Source organism: Bombina bombina, chromosome 7 (assembly GCF_027579735.1).
Source record: "Bombina bombina isolate aBomBom1 chromosome 7, aBomBom1.pri, whole genome shotgun sequence".
Classification (NCBI taxonomy): Eukaryota; Metazoa; Chordata; class Amphibia; order Anura; family Bombinatoridae; genus Bombina; species Bombina bombina.
The window spans coordinates 210444317-210464631 of record NC_069505.1 but is presented as its reverse complement, the minus strand read 5'-3'; the positions used below and the strand labels follow the sequence as shown (position 1 = coordinate 210464631).

The 20315-nt window shown below is 32.8% G+C and overlaps 1 protein-coding gene across 1 annotated transcript in view; it reads left to right on the top strand.

Annotated features, from left to right (window-relative positions):
- The window catches only part of SWAP70 (switching B cell complex subunit SWAP70), a 472107-nt gene extending 466638 nt beyond the window's left edge, over nucleotides 1-5469 (top strand). Inside the window, exons 11-12 of the mRNA XM_053720594.1 lie at nucleotides 1891-1987; nucleotides 4523-5469. Of these exons, the coding sequence (XP_053576569.1) occupies nucleotides 1891-1987; nucleotides 4523-4635 (210 nt within the window). The 3' untranslated portion in view covers nucleotides 4636-5469. The remainder of the gene's footprint in view (nucleotides 1-1890; nucleotides 1988-4522) is intronic.
- Nucleotides 5470-20315: the final 14846 nt, after the last annotated feature.

The window sequence follows — 20315 nt, the reverse complement described above, 5'->3', positions numbered from 1 at the left end:
AATGGATGCTGTCCAGGAGGTAGGAGGGTCTGGGACGGAGGGTCTGCTGCTGATTGGCTGGAATTTGTCTGCTGACTGTGAGGTACAGGGTCAAAGTATTACTCAATGATGACGAATAGGGGGCGGATCGAACATTGCATATGTTCGCCCGCCGCGGCGAACGCGAACAAGCTATGTTCGCCGGGAACTATTCGCCGGCGAACTATTCGCGACATCACTAGTTATCAAATGTGCATTATAGTACATGTATTTAGCACTCTTTGGGACAAGTGTTTGCAACAATCTTTGTAGTAATGTTCTACATTGTTAAAGCACATGCTCTGTCTGAATCAAGAAACTTTAAAGGGCCATAATACCCAAATGTTGAAACACTTGAAAGTGATGCAGCATAGCTGTAAAAAGCTGACTAGAAAATATTACCTGAACATCTCTATGTAAAAAAGAAAGATATTTTACCTCAAAAGTTTCTCAGTAGCCACATCCCAATGTAAAGGACTTCTAAGCAGCAAATCAGTATGTCTGTCCTGGGACAGCGGAAGGAGCGAGCTTTCGTGCACACTCATCTTATTTCCCTATTCAGTGTAAGGAAGTTTACAATGAAATCTCATGAGAGTTAAAGGGACAGTGAACACCAGAATTTTTGTTGTTTTAAAAGATAGATAATCCCTTTATTACCCATTCCCCAATTTTGCATAACCAAAACAGTTATAATAATACACTTTTTAACTCTGTGATTAACTTGTATCTAAACATCTTATGACAGCCCCCTGATCCCATGACATTTTATTATCTTTTGACTTTCATTTTAGCCAGTTAGTGCAGTGTCTGCCACAATCCACGGGCGTGCTCACAATGTTATCTATAGGGTGTACCTGAACTAGCTCTCCCCTGCTGTGAAAAGCAAATACAAAAGCTTGTGATTAGAGGCGGCCTTCAAGGGCTTAGAAATTATCATATGAGCCTTCCTAGGTCTAGCTTTCAACTAAGAATACCAAAAGAACAAAGCAAAATTGGTGATAAAAGTAAATTGGAAAGTTGATTAAAATTACATGCCCTATTTGAAACATGAAAGGGTTTTTTTTTGGACTTGACTGTCCCTTTAAGTGAAATCTCATGAGATCACAGTAAAATAATTCATGACCTCAGCACAGTTTACTCAAAAATGGACAGTTTACTCAAAAATGTTCTACCCTTTAATTTGCTCCCAATTATCCACTTTACATGCTAGGGTGTATTAAATTGTTTACACATATTTCCTTTACCCTTTTATTGGCATTTGAAATAGTTGATTTAGCCTGTGGTATCCCCACCTATTCTGAATTTTTTTTTGCCTTAGGGCCAAGCTATAGATAAGCTGTTTAAACACAGCCAGCAGAATAAATAACACTTCTAGTGGGGTATAGAAGACATAAGTAATACAATGTTAATTTTCCATTGTTCTCTCCAAGTATTGGTCTTTGGTTTATGTACACAATGTGATAAAGTAATGAGATCTTATTATACCATTTTATTATGTTGTGACTTCAAAACACCAAACCAGCTCATTTATATATATACAAATAAGCCCTAAAAAAAGCAAATCTCATACATCTTATACTCTGCAGCTGGTAAAAAAAAAAGTAATAGAAACAATTTTATAGTATACTGTCCCTTTAATCTTGACTCTACTTTACCTTTAAACACCTCTTTGTTTTGTGAAAAAATAAATAGTGCATCTCCCACCCTCCCTAGAAAGGCGAATCCTGTTACCTGCAAATCAAACAGATGGTTTAGGCAATTTGCAGCATTTAAAAAACAAACACTAGGTTATAGATTTTGCTTTATGACCTACTTAATGTCTATTTAGGTGTTTGCAATATTATTTATTTACTGTAATGTCTCTAATTTTAGGAGGTTTCTAAGAACCTTGAAATAGCAGCTAAGAAGACCAGATCGTGGAAAGACAAAGTAGCTCATCATGAAGGATTAATTCGTCTAATACAGCCAGGTAAAATAAATAAATAAGTAAATAAATGACTAAAATGTGTTAATTGTAGCCCATATTTCCTGGTATAGCTGGTTGTAGTCTCTGAACAAAACTTAGTGGTTGACGCAATCCTTTAGAAAAAATTATAAAATAATGTTATCTTCATAGACTTTAATAGCACTTTTCTTTTGAAAATCATTTGATTTTTTAAGAATTGGGATCAACCCCTCAGTGTATATAGAACAGGTTATCCAGAAGGCAGTGATGATAAACATTATTTGTGCTACTGGAGTCCTGTATAACCATTTGGTATTTGTTGATTTTTATAACCATATGGTATTTGTTGATACGTATATTTATTTAACAAATTTTTAAATATTATCCATTTATCCTCTGTATTTTCATTAGAGAATACATTGTCCCAATTTATATTATTTAATGATTTCCTTAAATCGTTGAATTTTGCTTTCTTGAAATTAAAATTCTTAGTTAAACCTTTAAGACACTGCTTATGAAAAGAGATTTCAGATGTGACCAAGTTATGATCACTGTTACCCAAATGTTCTTTGACTTCTATTTTTGATATTATATCTGTATCATTTGATAGCACTAAATCCAATATAGCGTTACTCCTAGTTGGCTCCTCTATTAATTGTGACAAGAAGTTATCCCTGAGAACAATTATAACTCTATCCCCCTTAGCTGAATTACTAGTTTCATTGGCCCAGTTTATATCAGGGTAGTTAAAATCTCCCATAATTACAGCACTGTTATTAGCAGCCTTACCTATTTGTATTAGTAGTTGAGTTTCCTCAAGCATGTTACGCTGTATAACAAGCACGTTACGATGTATAACAAGCACGTTACGCTGTATATCAAACACGTTACGCTGTATATCAAACACGTTACGCTGTATAACAAGCACGTTACACTGTATAACAAGTACGTTACGCTGTATATCAAACACGTTACACTGTATAACAAGTACGTTACGCTGTATAACAAGCATGTTACGCTGTATAACAAACAGGTTACGCTGTATAACAAGCACTTTACGCTGTATATCAAACACGTTACGCTGTATAACAAGCACGTTACGCTGTATATCAAACACGTTACGATGTATAACAAGTACGTTACGCTGTATAACAAGCATGTTACGCTGTATATCAAACACGTTACGCTGTATAACAAGCACGTTACGCTGTATATCAAACACGTTACGCTGTATAACAAGCATGTTACGCTGTATAATAAGCATGTTACGCTGTATATCAAACACGTTACGCTGTATATCAAACACGTTACGCTGTATAACAAGCACATTACGCTGTATAACAAGCACGTTACACTGTATAACAAGTACGTTACGCTGTATATCAAACACGTTACACTGTATAACAAGTACGTTACGCTGTATAACAAGCATGTTACGCTGTATAACAAACAGGTTACGCTGTATAACAAGCACTTTACGCTGTATATCAAACACGTTACGCTGTATAACAAGCACGTTACGCTGTATATCAAACACGTTACGATGTATAACAAGTACGTTACGCTGTATAACAAGCATGTTACGCTGTATATCAAACACATTACGCTGTATAACAAGCACGTTACGCTGTATATCAAACACGTTACGATGTATAACAAGTACGTTACGCTGTATAACAAGCATGTTACGCTGTATATCAAACACGTTACGCTGTATAACAAGCACGTTACGCTGTATATCAAACACGTTACGCTGTATAACAAGCATGTTACGCTGTATATCAAACACGTTACGCTGTATATCAAACACGTTACGCTGTATAACAAGCATGTTACGCTGTATATCAAACACGTTACGCTGTATAACAAGCACGTTACGCTGTATATCAAACACGTTACACTGTATATCAAGCACGTTACGCTGTATAACAAGCATGTTACGCTGTATATCAAACACGTTACGCTGTATAACAAGTTACGCTGCATAACAAGTTACGCTGTATAACAAGCATGTTACGCTGTATATCAAACACGTTACGCTGTATAACAAGCACGTTACGCTGTATATCAAACACGTTACACTGTATATCAAGCACGTTACGCTGTATAACAAGCATGTTACGCTGTATATCAAACACGTTACGCTGTATAACAAGTTACGCTGCATAACAAGTTACGCTGTATAACAAGCACGTTACGCTGTATAACAAGCACGTTACACTGTATAATAAGCATGTTACGCTGTATATCAAACACGTTACGCTGTATATCAAACACGTTACGCTGTATAACAAGCACGTTACGCTGTATAACAAGCACGTTACACTGTATAACAAGCACGTTACGCTGTTTAATAAGCACGTTATGCTGTATAAAAAAAGCACGTTACACTGTATAACAAGCATGTTACGCTGTATAACAAGTACGTTACGCGGTATAACAAGCATGTTACGCTGTATATCAAGCATGTTACGCTGCATAACAAGCATATTACGCTGTATAACAAGCACGTTACACTGTATATAGACACATGATTGTAAATACTATTGTGTCTTCCAGGTTCATCTAACACTGGCGTAATAACAAACTGGGGTCCATCCACCTTCACGCAAGGGGAGCTTCAGCAGAGAGAAAAGATGTGGCAAGAGAAGAAAAATGCCATCGCTGAATAATGTTTGATGCCCATGGCAACCTACTTGGGACTGCTTTGCTCTCCGTACAACTCTACAATGTATATATTCTACATACAAACAAGTTTTTTTCTTTTCAGAAGCACGTGATCAAACCTCCATTTTAGTTAAGAAAATCTATATTGCCTGAAACAATAAAAAAAACTTTATTAACATGTCTGTAGCTGCAGACACACACACGCTGAACAAAGGCAGATAAACACAGAGTTTAGATTAATAAGTAACTACTTAGCTATGTGATGCTGAACAACTACACAGTGCTTTTAGAATATTTTACATGCGGAGTGTCTAACCTAATTCATCCTTTAGTGCTTCATTCACACATGGAACTTTTTGGCTCATATTGTTGCAGAATTTGTCAAATTATAGCTCAGAACATGGTTTTCAGTGTCTGGTGAGCTATGCTTATTAACAATGGTGGTGCTAACTGATTTAAAGGGACATCATACTAATTTTATTATTTTTTTAAAATTTGCTTTATCTAAATTAATATATTTTAAAAATACATGACAATTATTTGACATAAAAAACTAATTTCCTGTGCTGACTAAACCTATTTTTAGTGTCATGCTTGTGGAGGCTTGTCCTTATACACCAATATAGCTGTAGGAGTGAGCATGTATAATATGTTTAACACTGACATCCTTATCGTTTTAAAGAGCTTTTGTTAGTTGGAAAAAAATAATTGCTGCTATTTAATATTCATTGGTTCTTTCTAAAATTGATGTCCAATTTGCTTACAAATTGTTTTTACAACTTTTTTGTTTTTACTTCTTTAACACATTTTACCCGCAACTAAAAGCCCCAGTTCCAGTATATTTGAGTTTTACCTTTTTGCTTTGTTTCCATACTATTTCATTCTGGTAGAAAAGATACAGAGTTAAAGGGACATTGAATTAATGGACACTACTACAATAGAAGGATTACTAGGTTTGGTCACTTTTTTTTCCCCACCGCCATATTTGACATTGTTTTCTATAACTAAATATAGCTGTGGGCAGCAGCATTCGGCTATTTTCGGACTTGGATTTATTAATGTAAAAGGGCTACACACAAATATCGGTGCAAATCTAAATATCTGTGTGTTTCACTTTTACACAAATAAATCTGGCACAGAAAATAGACAAATGCTGTTGCCTGCTGCCATTTTTGCAATGGTTTCTATAACAAATGCAGAATTCTGAAAATGTGCACATACCTAATGGTTTCTACTCACCGTGATATTTGTTTCCTCCTGTGCCTGTTGCTGTCTTCAGCTGCTATTATTTAATACTTTACGTGTGCCTATTGGCAAAGCGCTTAAACTTCATACAGGGTGCAGCCATCTTGGATTTCAGGTATTTTTGAACATTGTGACAGAAGTGGTTAATGTTCACAGATCAATAATGTTTCTGGCCTTTCCCAGGTGTATTGTGCAGTTATGGTGAGCACACACAATATAGAGTGGAAAGGGGGTTACATTTTTACATTTTTTTAGGCAGTCTAAAAGTTCCATAACATATATAAAAATGGCCAAGTGATTAATACAGAGAAATGCGGCTACTTAAAAAACGACATTCACAATATAGCTTTAAAAAAAAAAAAACACCAACATCACCAATTTCAGAAAGTGAACTGCTTCTGTCAAAGGGTTAAAAAAAAACGCCAAGCTCCAAGGTGGCAGCACCCAGGTTTTTGCTGCTGCTGGCTTGTACTAGTAGCACTAACTATGTTTGTTATGCACATTGCAGTCTGCAGGCGCATGACTATGCCAGGAAGCTTAGTGTAGCCTGCTAGGGAGCTGAATGGGGGAGGTTCTTTAAAGGGACACTGAACCCAATTTTTTTCCTTTGTGATTCATATAGAGCAGTGATTTGCAACTTTTTTTGCCGTGGCACACTTTTTTACATTAAAAAATACTGTGGCACACCACCATCCCAAAACTTTACAAAATCACACATTGAAGCCTAATACAGGATATATAATACAGTATATATATATATATATATATATATACACACACTGTACTGTGCTGTCATGCCGTGCCTCCTGTCGGCATTTATCATTGCATAAGCAGTTCTTGTGGGGTGTCAATCAGCTCGATCGTATAGGATCGGGCTGATTGATGTCTGCAGCTTCAGAGCAGGCGGACAAGATATGGAGCAGCGGTCTTTAGACAGCTGCTTCATAACTGCTGTTTCTGGCGAGCCTGAGCTTGATAATTCGGCTCCAAAGACTTTAATATGTAATCCAAATTTTCCAGACCAGGGCTATTCAGTTTTTCTTTCCTTGCATGCAGGAAACAAACCAGATTTTATGAATATCCGTATACAAGCACAGATGAGTCAATTAGTAACTCATGGGGGAGTATGGAAGGGAGGGAGGGTATGAGCCTGGAAGGGAGGGTATGAGCTTGGAAGGGAGGGTATGAGCATGGAAGGGAGGGTATGAGCTTGGAAGGGAGGGTATGAGCATGGAAGGGAGGGTATGAAGTTGGAAGGGAGGGTATGAGCATGAAAGGGGGTATGAATTTTAAGGGGGGGTACGGAAGTTGCAGAGGAATGAGCATGGAAGGGGGAGTATGAGCCTGAAAGGGGGGAAAATGAGTGTGAAGGGGGAGTATGGAAGGGGCAGGGGTGTGAGCATGGAAAAGGAGAGTATGAGCTTGATTTATTATCAGTAATTGTTTGATTTGTATACCTATTTTATATACCTGGGGTCACATAGAAATTTATCTCCTGAAAAGGGGTCGCGAGTGGAAAAAGTTTAAGAAGCCCTGCTGTAGCGAGCATCAAATCATTTTAGAAAGTCACACTTTAGCTTAAGAGCTATTTGTATGACTAAGTGGGGCTCTGTATGACGAGCGACACACAGTACAATAGAATTTCTGCATCATTTCTCTCTATGATTAGTTTTTTATAATTGACCTCTAAATCACATAGACATAGAATCCCAATGGTCACTTCTGCTTTCAGCATTGCATCATTTTAAAATCTAAATACAACTGCCCATCATTTATTTAACTGCTTAAAGTGATAGTTTAGTCAAAATTAAACTTCCATGATTCAGACAGAGCAGCAATTTTAAACAACTTTCTAATTTACTCCTATTATCAATTTTTCTTCATTCTCTTTGTATCTTTATGTGAATGTAAGCTTAGGAGCCGGCCCATTTTTGGTCCAGCACCTGGGTGGTGTTTGCCGATTGGTGGCTTAATTTAGGCACCAATCAGAAAGCTCTACCCAGGTGCTGAACCAAAAATGGACCGGCTCCTATGCTTACATTCTTGCTTTTTTAAATAAAGATACCAAGAGAATGAAGAAAAATTGATAATAGGAGTAAATTAGAACGTTGCTTAAAATTGCTGCTCTATCTAAATCATGAAAGTAAATTTTCACTAGACTATCCCTTTAAGTTTATCCTGATGATTTCAGTGAAACCCAATCAGTTCTGTAGAATATGTCACTTACTAGATGATATGTTTTCTGAATGCCGTAACTCATTTTTTAGAATGAATTATAACAATAAAGTTAAAGGGGCATGAAACTAAACATTTTTCTTACATTATTCAGATAGAGCATACACATTTAAGCAACTTTTCAATTTACTTCAATTATCTAATTTGCTTTGTTTACTTGGTATCCTTTGTTGAAAAAACAACAACCTAATTACGCTCAGGAATACACTACTGGAAGCTAGCTGACAATTAAAGGCTGCACATATATGGCTGTTATAATTTGCTCACCAGATGTGTTCAGCTAGCTCCCAGTAGTGCATGTCTGCTCCTTCAACAAACGATACCAGGAGAATTAAGCAAATTTGATCATTAAAGTAATTTTAAAGGGACACTGAATACAATTTTTTTCTTTCATGATTCAACTAGAGCATGACATTTTAAGCAACTTTCTAATTTACTTATATTATCAAATTTTCTTTGTTCTCTTGCTATTTTTATTTTAAAAGCAGTAATGTTAATTTTAGCAGCCAGCCTATTTTAGGTTCAGCACCATGGATAGCGCTTGCTTATTAGAGGCTTACATTTACCCACCAATAAGCAAGCATAACCCAGGTTATTAACCAAAAATGGGCCGGCTCCTAGCATCACATTCCTGCTTTTTAAATAAAGATAGCAAGAGAACGAATAAAAATTGATAATAGGAGTAAATTAGAAAGTTGCTTGAAATTGCATGCTCTACCTGAATCATGAAAGAAAAAGTGTGGGTTTAGTGTCCCTTTAATTAGACATATTGCTTATTCATTAGACCACAATTGCATTCATGAGCATTAATGTAATATAATTTAAGTAGTTTTCAGTTACATATCAGTAATTAGAAGAAGCTTTGCATGTGTTTTACAGGGAAGTGCATTTTTAGTTTTCATCTAATGAAAAAAAATGTAGTCTCCGTGTTTGTTTCTATGGGACATTACATTAAAATGTGTACTACATTGACTGTTTATCATTGTGTAGAGATATTTGTTTTAATAAAATAATGTAAAATCTCTTCTTGTTGTTTATAACACACTACTGCACATATCAGTCTAACAGTATGATAAAGTAATATTTGTAAATAGTTTTAAATAAGGATGTATTTTAACTATAATTATATTGACACTTTTTTCATAAAGGCATTTTTAATTATGCAGGTACAAAACTCTCAGCCAGGTAATATTTATATGTTATATAATACAGCTTATACATGTAACCTAAAGGTAGTTTTATATCATATTTATACACAGCACCCTCAGACAGTACAGTACTGTAATCAGACAGTAATATTTATGTTATATTATACAGCTTATACATGTAACCTAAAGGTAGTTTTATATCATGTTTATACACAGCACCCTCAGACAGACAGTACAGTACTATAATCAGACAGTAATATTTATATGTTATATAATACAGCTTATACATGTAACCTAAAGGTAGTTTTATATCATGTTTATACACAGCACCCTCAGACAGACAGTACATTACTGTAATCAGACAGTAATATTTATATGTTATATAATACAGCTTATACATGTAACCTAAAGGTAGTTTTATATCATGTTTATACACAGCACCCTCAGACAGACAGTACAGTACTGTAATCAGACAGGTAATATTTATATGTTATATAATACAGCTTATATATGTAACATAAAGGTAGTTTTATATCATGTTTATACACAGCACCCTCAGATAGACAGACAGTACAGTAATCAGACAGTAATATTTATATGTTATATAATACAGCTTATACATGTAACATAAAGGTAGTTTTATATCATGTTTATACACAGCACCCTCAGACAGACAGTACAGTTATCAGACAGTAATATTTATATGTTATATAATACAGCTTACATATGTAACCTAAAGGTAGTTTTATATCATGTTTATACACATCACACTCAGACATACAGTACTGTAATCAGATAGGTAATATTTATATGTTATATAATACAGCTTACATATGTAACCTAAAGGTAGTTTTATATCATGTTTATACACAGCACCCTCAGGCAGACAGTACTGTAATCAGACAGGTAATATTTATATGTTATATAATACAGCTTATACATTTAACCTAAAGGTAGTTTTATATCATGTTTATACACATCACACTCAGACATACAGTACTGTAATCAGATAGGTAATATTTATATGTTATATAATACAGCTTACATATGTAACCTAAAGGTAGTTTTATATCATGTTTATACACATCACACTCAGACATACAGTACTGTAATCAGATAGGTAATATTTATATGTTATATAATACAGCTTACATATGTAACCTAAAGGTAGTTTTATATCATGTTTATACACAGCACCCTCAGGCAGACAGTACTGTAATCAGACAGGTAATATTTATATGTTATATAATACAGCTTATACATGTAACCTAAAGGTAGTTTTATATCATGTTTATACACAGCACCCTCAGACAGACAGTACTGTACCGAAATCAGACAGGTAATATTTATATGTTATATAATACAGCTTATACATGTAACCTAAAGGTAGTTTTATATCATGTTTATACACAGCACCCTCAGACAGACAGTACTGTAATCAGACAGGTAATATTTATATGTTATATAATACAGCTTATACATGTAACCTAAAGGTAGTTTTATATCATGTTTATACACAGCACCCTCAGACAGTACTGTAATCAGACAGGTAATATTTATATGTTATATAATACAGCTTATACATGTAACCTAAAGGTAGTTTTATATCATGTTTATACACAGCACCCTCAGAAAGTACTGTAATCAGACAGGTAATATTTATATGTTATATAATACAGCTTATACATGTAACCTAAAGGTAGTTTTATATCATGTTTATACACAGCACCCTCAGACAGACAGTACTGTACCGAAATCAGACAGGTAATATTTATATGTTATATAATACAGCTTATACATGTAACCAAAAGGTAGTTTTATATCATATTTATACACAGCACCCTCAGATAGACAGTACAGTACTGTAATCAGACCGTAATATGTATATGTTATATAATACAGTTTATACATGTACCCTAAAGGTAGTTTATATCATGTTTATACACAGCACCCTCAGACAGACAGACAGTAAGTACTGTAATTAGACAGGTAATATTTATATATCATATAATACAGCTTATAAATGTAACCTAAAGATAGTTTTATATCATGTTTATACACAGCACCCTCAGACAGTACAGTACTTTAATCAGACAGGTAATATTTATATGTTATATAATACAGCTTATACATTTAACCTAAAGGTAGTTTTATATCATGTTTATACACATCACACTCAGACATACAGTACTGTAATCAGATAGGTAATATTTATATGTTATATAATACAGCTTACATATGTAACCTAAAGGTAGTTTTATATCATGTTTATACACAGCACCCTCAGGCAGACAGTACAGTAATCAGACAGGTAATATTTATATGTTATATAATACAGCTTATACATGTAACCTAAAGGTAGTTTTATATCATGTTTATACACAGCACCCTCAGACAGACAGTGCAGTACAGTAATCAGACAGGTAATATTTATATGTTATATAATACAGCTTAGACATGTAACCTAAAGGTAGTTTTATATCATGTGTATACACAGCACCCTCAGACAGACAGTACAGTAATCAGACAGGTAATATTTATATGTTATATAATACAGCTTATACATGTAATCTAAAGGTAGTTTTATATCATGTTTATACACAGCACCCTCAGACAGACAGATCGTACTGTACAGTAATCAGACAGGTAATATTTATATGTTATATAATACAGCTTATACATATAACCTAAAGGTAGTTTTATATCATGTTTATACACAGCACCCTCAGACAGACAGTACAGTAATCAGACAGGTAATATTTATATGTTATATGATACAGCTTATACATGTAACCTAAAGGTAGTTTTATATCATGTTTATACATAGCACCCTCAGACAGACAGTACTGTAATCAGACAGGTAATATTTATATGTTATATAATACAGCTTATACATGTAACCTAAAGGTAGTTTTATATCATGTTTATACATAGCACCCTCAGACAGACAGACCGACAGTACAGTACTGTAATCAGACAGGTAATATTTATATGTTATATAATACAGCTTATACATGTAACCTAAAGGTAGTTTTATATCATGTTTATACACAGCACCCTCAGACAGACAGTACACTACAGTAATCAGACAGGTAATATTTATATGTTATATAATACTGCTTATACATATAACCTAAATGTAGTTTTATATCATGTTTATACACAGTGCCCTTAGACAGATAGACAGTACAGTAATCAGACAGGTAATATTTATATGTTATATAATACAGCTTATACATGTAACCTAAAGGTAGTTTTATATCATGTTTATACACAGCACCCTCAGACAGACAGTACAGTAATCAAACAGTAATATTTATGTTAAATACTATAGCTTATACATGTAACTAAAGGTAGTTTTATATCATGTTTATACACATCACCCTCAGACATACAGTACTGTAATCAGACAGGTAATATTTATATGTTATATAATACAGCTTACATATGTAACCTAAAGGTAGTTTTATATCATGTTTATACACAGCACCCTCAGACAGACAGTACTGTAAACAGACAGGTAATATGTATATGTTATATAATAAAGCTTATGCATGTAACCTAAAGGTAGTTTTATATCCTGTTTATATACAGCACCCTCAGATAGACAGACAGTACAGTAATCAGACAGGTAATATTTATATGTTATATAATACAGCTTATACATGTAACCTAAAGGTAGTTTTATATCATGTTTATACACAGCACCCTCAGACAGACAGTACAGTACTGTAATCAGACAGGTAATATTTATATGTTATATTATACAGCTTATACATGTAACCTAAAGGTAGTTTTATATCATGTTTATACACAGCACCCTCAGATAGACAGTACAGTAATCAGACAGGTAATATTTATATGTTATATAATACAGTTTATACATGTAACATAAAGGTAGTTTTATATTATGTTTATACACAGCACCCTCAGATAGACAGTTCAGTAATCAGACAGGTAATATTTATATGTTATATAATACAGCTTATACATGTAACCTAAAGGTAGTTTTATGTCATGTTTATACACAGCACCCTCAGACAGTACTGTAATCAGACAGGTAATATTTATATGTTATATAATACAGCTTATACATGTAACCTAAAGGTAGTTTTATATCATGTTTATACATAGCACCCTCAGACAGACAGTACTGTAATCAGACAGGTAATATTTATATGTTATATAATACAGCTTATACATGTAACCAAAAGGTAGTTTTATATCATATTTATACACAGCACCCTCAGATAGACAGTACAGGTAATATTTGTATGTTATATAATACAGCTTATACATGTAACCAAAAGGTAGTTTTATATCATATTTATACACAGCACCCTCAGATAGACAGTACAGTACTGTAATCAGACATGTAATATTTATATGTTATATAATACAGCTTATACATGTAACCTAAAGGTAGTTTTATATCATGTTTATACATAGCACCCTCAGACAGTATTGTAATCAGACAGGTAATATTTATATGTTATATAATACAGCTTATACATGTAACCTAAAGGTAGTTTTATATCATGTTTATACACAGCACCCTCAGACAGACAGTACTGTACCGAAATCAGACAGGTAATATTTATATGTTATATAATACAGCTTATACATGTAACCTAAAGGTAGTTTTATATCATGTTTATACACAGCACCCTCAGACAGACAGTACTGTAATCAGACAGGTAATATTTATATGTTATATAATACAGCTTATACATGTAACCTAAAGGTAGTTTTATATCATGTTTATACACAGCACCCTCAGACAGTACTGTAATCAGACAGGTAATATTTATATGTTATATAATACAGCTTATACATGTAACCTAAAGGTAGTTTTATATCATGTTTATACACAGCACCCTCAGAAAGTACTGTAATCAGACAGGTAATATTTATATGTTATATAATACAGCTTATACATGTAACCTAAAGGTAGTTTTATATCATGTTTATACACAGCACCCTCAGACAGACAGTACTGTACCGAAATCAGACAGGTAATATTTATATGTTATATAATACAGCTTATACATGTAACCTAAAGGTAGTTTTATATCATGTTTATACACAGCACCCTCAGACAGACAGACAGTACAGTACTGTAATCAGACAGGTCATATTTATATGTTATATAATACAGCTTATACATGTAAGCTAAAGGTAGTTTTATATCATGTTTATACACAGCACCCTCAGACAGACAGTACAGTAATCAGACAGTAATATTTATGTTAAATACTATAGCTTACACATGTAACCTAAAGGTAGTTTATATCATGTTTATACACAGCACCCTCAGACAGACAGTACACTACAGTAATCAGACAGGTAATATTTATATGTTATATAATACTGCTTATACATATAACCTAAATGTAGTTTTATATCATGTTTATACACAGTGCCCTTAGACAGATAGACAGTACAGTAATCAGACAGGTAATATTTATATGTTATATAATACAGCTTATACATGTAACCTAAAGGTAGTTTTATATCATGTTTATACACAGCACCCTCAGACAGACAGTACAGTAATCAAACAGTAATATTTATGTTAAATACTATAGCTTATACATGTAACTAAAGGTAGTTTTATATCATGTTTATACACATCACCCTCAGACATACAGTACTGTAATCAGACAGGTAATATTTATATGTTATATAATACAGCTTACATATGTAACCTAAAGGTAGTTTTATATTATGTTTATACACAGCACCCTCAGGCAGACAGTACTGTAAACAGACAGGTAACATGTATATGTTATATAATAAAGCTTATGCATGTAACCTAAAGGTAGTTTTATATCCTGTTTATATACAGCACCCTCAGATAGACAGACAGTACAGTAATCAGACAGGTAATATTTATATGTTATATAATACAGCTTATACATGTAACCTAAAGGTAGTTTTATATCATGTTTATGCACAGCACCCTCAGACAGACAGTACAGTACTGTAATCAGACAGGTAATATTTATATGTTATATTATACAGCTTATACATGTAACCTAAAGGTAGTTTTATATCATGTTTATACACAGCACCCTCAGATAGACAGTACAGTAATCAGACAGGTAATATTTATATGTTATATAATACAGTTTATACATGTAACATAAAGGTAGTTTTATATTATGTTTATACACAGCACCCTCAGATAGACAGTTCAGTAATCAGACAGGTAATATTTATATGTTATATAATACAGCTTATACATGTAACCTAAAGGTAGTTTTATGTCATGTTTATACACAGCACCCTCAGACAGTACTGTAATCAGACAGGTAATATTTATATGTTATATAATACAGCTTATACATTTAACCTAAAGGTAGTTTTATATCATGTTTATACACATCACACTCAGACATACAGTACTGTAATCAGATAGGTAATATTTATATGTTATATAATACAGCTTACATATGTAACCTAAAGGTAGTTTTATATCATGTTTATACACATCACACTCAGACATACAGTACTGTAATCAGATAGGTAATATTTATATGTTATATAATACAGCTTACATATGTAACCTAAAGGTAGTTTTATATCATGTTTATACACAGCACCCTCAGGCAGACAGTACTGTAATCAGACAGGTAATATTTATATGTTATATAATACAGCTTATACATGTAACCTAAAGGTAGTTTTATATCATGTTTATACACAGCACCCTCAGACAGACAGTACTGTACCGAAATCAGACAGGTAATATTTATATGTTATATAATACAGCTTATACATGTAACCTAAAGGTAGTTTTATATCATGTTTATACACAGCACCCTCAGACAGACAGTACTGTAATCAGACAGGTAATATTTATATGTTATATAATACAGCTTATACATGTAACCTAAAGGTAGTTTTATATCATGTTTATACACAGCACCCTCAGACAGTACTGTAATCAGACAGGTAATATTTATATGTTATATAATACAGCTTATACATGTAACCTAAAGGTAGTTTTATATCATGTTTATACACAGCACCCTCAGAAAGTACTGTAATCAGACAGGTAATATTTATATGTTATATAATACAGCTTATACATGTAACCTAAAGGTAGTTTTATATCATGTTTATACACAGCACCCTCAGACAGACAGTACTGTACCGAAATCAGACAGGTAATATTTATATGTTATATAATACAGCTTATACATGTAACCAAAAGGTAGTTTTATATCATATTTATACACAGCACCCTCAGATAGACAGTACAGTACTGTAATCAGACCGTAATATGTATATGTTATATAATACAGTTTATACATGTACCCTAAAGGTAGTTTATATCATGTTTATACACAGCACCCTCAGACAGACAGACAGTAAGTACTGTAATTAGACAGGTAATATTTATATATCATATAATACAGCTTATAAATGTAACCTAAAGATAGTTTTATATCATGTTTATACACAGCACCCTCAGACAGTACAGTACTTTAATCAGACAGGTAATATTTATATGTTATATAATACAGCTTATACATTTAACCTAAAGGTAGTTTTATATCATGTTTATACACATCACACTCAGACATACAGTACTGTAATCAGATAGGTAATATTTATATGTTATATAATACAGCTTACATATGTAACCTAAAGGTAGTTTTATATCATGTTTATACACAGCACCCTCAGGCAGACAGTACAGTAATCAGACAGGTAATATTTATATGTTATATAATACAGCTTATACATGTAACCTAAAGGTAGTTTTATATCATGTTTATACACAGCACCCTCAGACAGACAGTGCAGTACAGTAATCAGACAGGTAATATTTATATGTTATATAATACAGCTTAGACATGTAACCTAAAGGTAGTTTTATATCATATTTATACACAGCACCCTCAGATAGACAGTACAGTACTGTAATCAGACATGTAATATTTATATGTTATATAATACAGCTTAGACATGTAACCTAAAGGTAGTTTTATATCATGTGTATACACAGCACCCTCAGACAGACAGTACAGTAATCAGACAGGTAATATTTATATGTTATATAATACAGCTTATACATGTAACCTAAAGGTAGTTTTATATCATGTTTATACACAGCACCCTCAGACAGACAGATCGTACTGTACAGTAATCAGACAGGTAATATTTATATGTTATATAATACAGCTTATACATATAACCTAAAGGTAGTTTTATATCATGTTTATACACAGCACCCTCAGACAGACAGTACAGTAATCAGACAGGTAATATTTATATGTTATATGATACAGCTTATACATGTAACCTAAAGGTAGTTTTATATCATGTTTATACATAGCACCCTCAGACAGACAGTACTGTAATCAGACAGGTAATATTTATATGTTATATAATACAGCTTATACATGTAACCTAAAGGTAGTTTTATATCATGTTTATACATAGCACCCTCAGACAGACAGACCGACAGTACAGTACTGTAATCAGACAGGTAATATTTATATGTTATATAATACAGCTTATACATGTAACCTAAAGGTAGTTTTATATCATGTTTATACATAGCACCCTCAGACAGACAGACCGACAGTACAGTACTGTAATCAGACAGGTAATATTTATATGTTATATAATACAGCTTATACATGTAACCTAAAGGTAGTTTTATATCATGTTTATACACAGCACCCTCAGACAGACAGTACAGTAATCAGACAGTAATATTTATGTTAAATACTATAGCTTATACATGTAACCTAAAGGTAGTTTATATCATGTTTATACACAGCACCCTCAGACAGACAGTACACTACAGTAATCAGACAGGTAATATTTATATGTTATATAATACTGCTTATACATATAACCTAAATGTAGTTTTATATCATGTTTATACACAGTGCCCTTAGACAGATAGACAGTACAGTAATCAGACAGGTAATATTTATATGTTATATAATACAGCTTATACATGTAACCTAAAGGTAGTTTTATATCATGTTTATACACAGCACCCTCAGACAGACAGTACAGTAATCAAACAGTAATATTTATGTTAAATACTATAGCTTATACATGTAACTAAAGGTAGTTTTATATCATGTTTATACACATCACCCTCAGACATACAGTACTGTAATCAGACAGGTAATATTTATATGTTATATAATACAGCTTACATATGTAACCTAAAGGTAGTTTTATATTATGTTTATACACAGCACCCTCAGACAGACAGTACTGTAAACAGACAGGTAATATGTATATGTTATATAATAAAGCTTATGCATGTAACCTAAAGGTAGTTTTATATCCTGTTTATATACAGCACCCTCAGATAGACAGACAGTACAGTAATCAGACAGGTAATATTTATATGTTATATAATACAGCTTATACATGTAACCTAAAGGTAGTTTTATATCATGTTTATACACAGCACCCTCAGACAGACAGTACAGTACTGTAATCAGACAGGTAATATTTATATGTTATATTATACAGCTTATACATGTAACCTAAAGGTAGTTTTATATCATGTTTATACACAGCACCCTCAGATAGACAGTACAGTAATCAGACAGGTAATATTTATATGTTATATAATACAGTTTATACATGTAACATAAAGGTAGTTTTATATTATGTTTATACACAGCACCCTCAGATAGACAGTTCAGTAATCAGACAGGTAATATTTATATGTTATATAATACAGCTTATACATGTAACCTAAAGGTAGTTTTATGTCATGTTTATACACAGCACCCTCAGACAGTACTGTAATCAGACAGGTAATATTTATATGTTATATAATACAGCTTATACATGTAACCTAAAGGTAGTTTTATATCATGTTTATACATAGCACCCTCAGACAGACAGTACTGTAATCAGACAGGTAATATTTATATGTTATATAATACAGCTTATACATGTAACCAAAAGGTAGTTTTATATCATATTTATACACAGCACCCTCAGATAGACAGTACAGGTAATATTTGTATGTTATATAATACAGCTTATACATGTAACCAAAAGGTAGTTTTATATCATATTTATACACAGCACCCTCAGATAGACAGTACAGTACTGTAATCAGACATGTAATATTTATATGTTATATAATACAGCTTATACATGTAACCTAAAGGTAGTTTTATATCATGTTTATACATAGCACCCTCAGACAGTATTGTAATCAGACAGGTAATATTTATATGTTATATAATACAGCTTATACATGTAACCTAAAGGTAGTTTTATATCATGTTTATACACAGCACCCTCAGACAGACAGTACTGTACCGAAATCAGACAGGTAATATTTATATGTTATATAATACAGCTTATACATGTAACCTAAAGGTAGTTTTATATCATGTTTATACACAGCACCCTCAGACAGACAGTACTGTAATCAGACAGGTAATATTTATATGTTATATAATACAGCTTATACATGTAACCTAAAGGTAGTTTTATATCATGTTTATACACAGCACCCTCAGACAGTACTGTAATCAGACAGGTAATATTTATATGTTATATAATACAGCTTATACATGTAACCTAAAGGTAGTTTTATATCATGTTTATACACAGCACCCTCAGACAGACAGTACTGTACCGAAATCAGACAGGTAATATTTATATGTTATATAATACAGCTTATACATGTAACAAAAAGGTAGTTTTATATCATATTTATACACAGCACCCTCAGATAGACAGTACAGTACTGTAATCAGACCGTAATATGTATATGTTATATAATACAGTTTATACATGTACCCTAAAGGTAGTTTATATCATGTTTATACACAGCACCCTCAGACAGACAGACAGTAAGTACTGTAATCAGACAGGTAATATTTATATATCATATAATACAGCTTATAAATGTAACCTAAAGATAGTTTTATATCATGTTTATACACAGCACCCTCAGACAGTACAGTACTTTAATCAGACAGGTAATATTTATATGTTATATAATACAGCTTATACATTTAACCTAAAGGTAGTTTTATATCATGTTTATA